General features: G+C 39.7%; 1 protein-coding gene across 1 annotated transcript in view; it reads right to left on the bottom strand.

Annotated features, from left to right (window-relative positions):
* Window positions 1-96: 96 nt before the first annotated feature.
* The window catches only part of LOC107576458 (serine/threonine-protein kinase ATR-like), a gene marked incomplete at its 3' end in the record, with an annotated part of 16,852 nt that continues 14,983 nt past the window's right edge, over window positions 97-1,965 (bottom strand). Inside the window, exons 13-18 of the mRNA XM_016262630.1 lie at window positions 1,931-1,963; window positions 1,505-1,648; window positions 1,035-1,128; window positions 766-891; window positions 338-544; window positions 97-210 (exon numbers count right to left, since the gene is read on the bottom strand). Of these exons, the coding sequence (XP_016118116.1) occupies window positions 97-210; window positions 338-544; window positions 766-891; window positions 1,035-1,128; window positions 1,505-1,648; window positions 1,931-1,963 (718 nt within the window). The remainder of the gene's footprint in view (window positions 211-337; window positions 545-765; window positions 892-1,034; window positions 1,129-1,504; window positions 1,649-1,930; window positions 1,964-1,965) is intronic.

Below are 1,965 nucleotides of genomic sequence, written 5' to 3'. Positions count from 1 at the left end.
AAAAAAAAAAAAAATCTCCTTGCTAAATACTTTTAAAATCTCAAAGTAAGTCTAAAAGTGAGTCACAAAGGACATGATCTTTAGCACAGTGCATACCTGCATGGCGTACGCCGCAGCATCTTGAGCTCTCACATCATCTGCGTAGGCTAGAAAGGCTCTGGTCAGCTCTGTCAGTAGTTCATAGGCAAAGTTTGGATCATCAATCCCACTCTAAAAGCATAAAGACATTCTCTTTATTCTGTGCCTAATACTTGGAATACATAAAATGCAAAGCTACACACTTAAAACACGATCTTCAAGATTCTGCTTGATACATACAGGAACAAAACTGTCTTACCACAAATGTCGAGCCAGTTCCCTGAGTGTCAGCAGGTGACAAATCAAGTCGACCGGGATCAATGGCTCCCAGCTCCCCCAGGCATTCCCCACACAAAAGCCTGGCTTCAGGATTGACGTCCTGGCAGCCCCGGAGCAACACCGTCACTAACTGAGAGATCACTGGCTCTACCATCTCACTGTCCAAGACATGCTTTAACAGAGCATCCTGTAGAACAAAAAATATACTGTAGATCATCCTTTCAGGATGTTTTATTTTAAGCCTGGCCGGCAACAATATGCTTATCTACACATTTTGTATTTACATACTTTATTATTCATTATACAAATGTAATCAACAGAGTAATTAATTGATGATATACAGACTCCTATACGTGTATTTGCATCCAAGCTGGCAACGCTTTCTTATTTATCAAGAGTGAGTCTAACCTGTTTTTTATACATCATCTCCTTCAAGCTGGTGAGCGCATGGATGCGTACGTCCACATTCTCATGCTGGATGGCCCGCATGGAGAGCTGCAGCACTGCCTGCATGTCAGTGCTCTTTGAGGTTTGCTGTTGTTGAAGAATTGCGAATCACAACCATAATTATCGAAGAAAATTTAATTTTGTTGAAATCACGTCACAATGTGCAGCACAACTGTCTTTTACATTGTTTTGTGTACATTGATGTGATGATTGCTTTGTTTAGGTTGTACCTTACGGTAATCTTGAAGGATCTTGTGAATGGTTTTCAGTTCTGGGTGGTCAGGAAGGAAGTAGATTTCATGAAGAAAGTCTTGCACTTCCTCCCTGAGATAAGAAGATACATTACAAATTATATTTTAGTATAATTTATTAGTGTTATAGTTTCAACGTTAAAATAATTTCTCCTTTAATATGCAGATACAACTAGAAATAAGCAAAACTGGCTCAGCCAATAGCATGAATTTGGGGCGGGACTATCCGTTTGTCCAACCAATGGAGGAGGAGGGGAGTGTTCAAACCTGATTTGAAAATAATTTTTGCAACTCACTTTGGTGACGTCAGTGGTGCAAAAATTACACACTGTACTTTTAATGAGTATGTTGTCAACATATTAATAAATAACATCTATAAAAATATCTAAAAACCTTATAAAACCAAATCTAGCCTACAACATAAAAGAGAAAGGAGGAATGACACACACCTGTTCTCCACTATGAGGTACTGCATGATCACTGCAGTCTCTTTAGGTTGGATGGAGATGAGAGGTAATAGAGCAACGATTACATGACTCAGAAGCGGACCCAGATAAGACGGGTCAAGACAGCGCACAAAACAGTCCCATGTCCTGTAAACCAGCAAGATGACAATAATGTTATTTTTTGGGCAAAGTGCAATTACAATTTCATCCTCTGGCCTGATTGCATATTAGATACAGATGGTTCTTGCTAAGCTTAAACGTTAAAATATAAATGCAAATCTGGTGTCCTGTTGAGTTCGCTGCAGTAATTAAAGAACAATCTAGATCATATCGGCAGCGCTCTCATGCAGATGGTGCTTCTGATACTCTTCATAATCGATGTGCACAGCTTCTTCTATACATTCAGACCGATCCAAATGAGAAACACACCTGCAGCAGAGCTCTGGGAAGTCGTCCTTGTACCT

The sequence above is a fragment of the Sinocyclocheilus grahami genome, unplaced genomic scaffold (assembly GCF_001515645.1).
Source record: "Sinocyclocheilus grahami isolate Dianchi unplaced genomic scaffold, SAMN03320097.WGS_v1.1 scaffold3716.1, whole genome shotgun sequence".
NCBI lineage: Eukaryota > Metazoa > Chordata > Actinopteri > Cypriniformes > Cyprinidae > Sinocyclocheilus > Sinocyclocheilus grahami.
The sequence above is the reverse complement of the archived record's forward strand: the minus strand, read 5'-3'. Positions and strand labels throughout refer to the sequence as shown.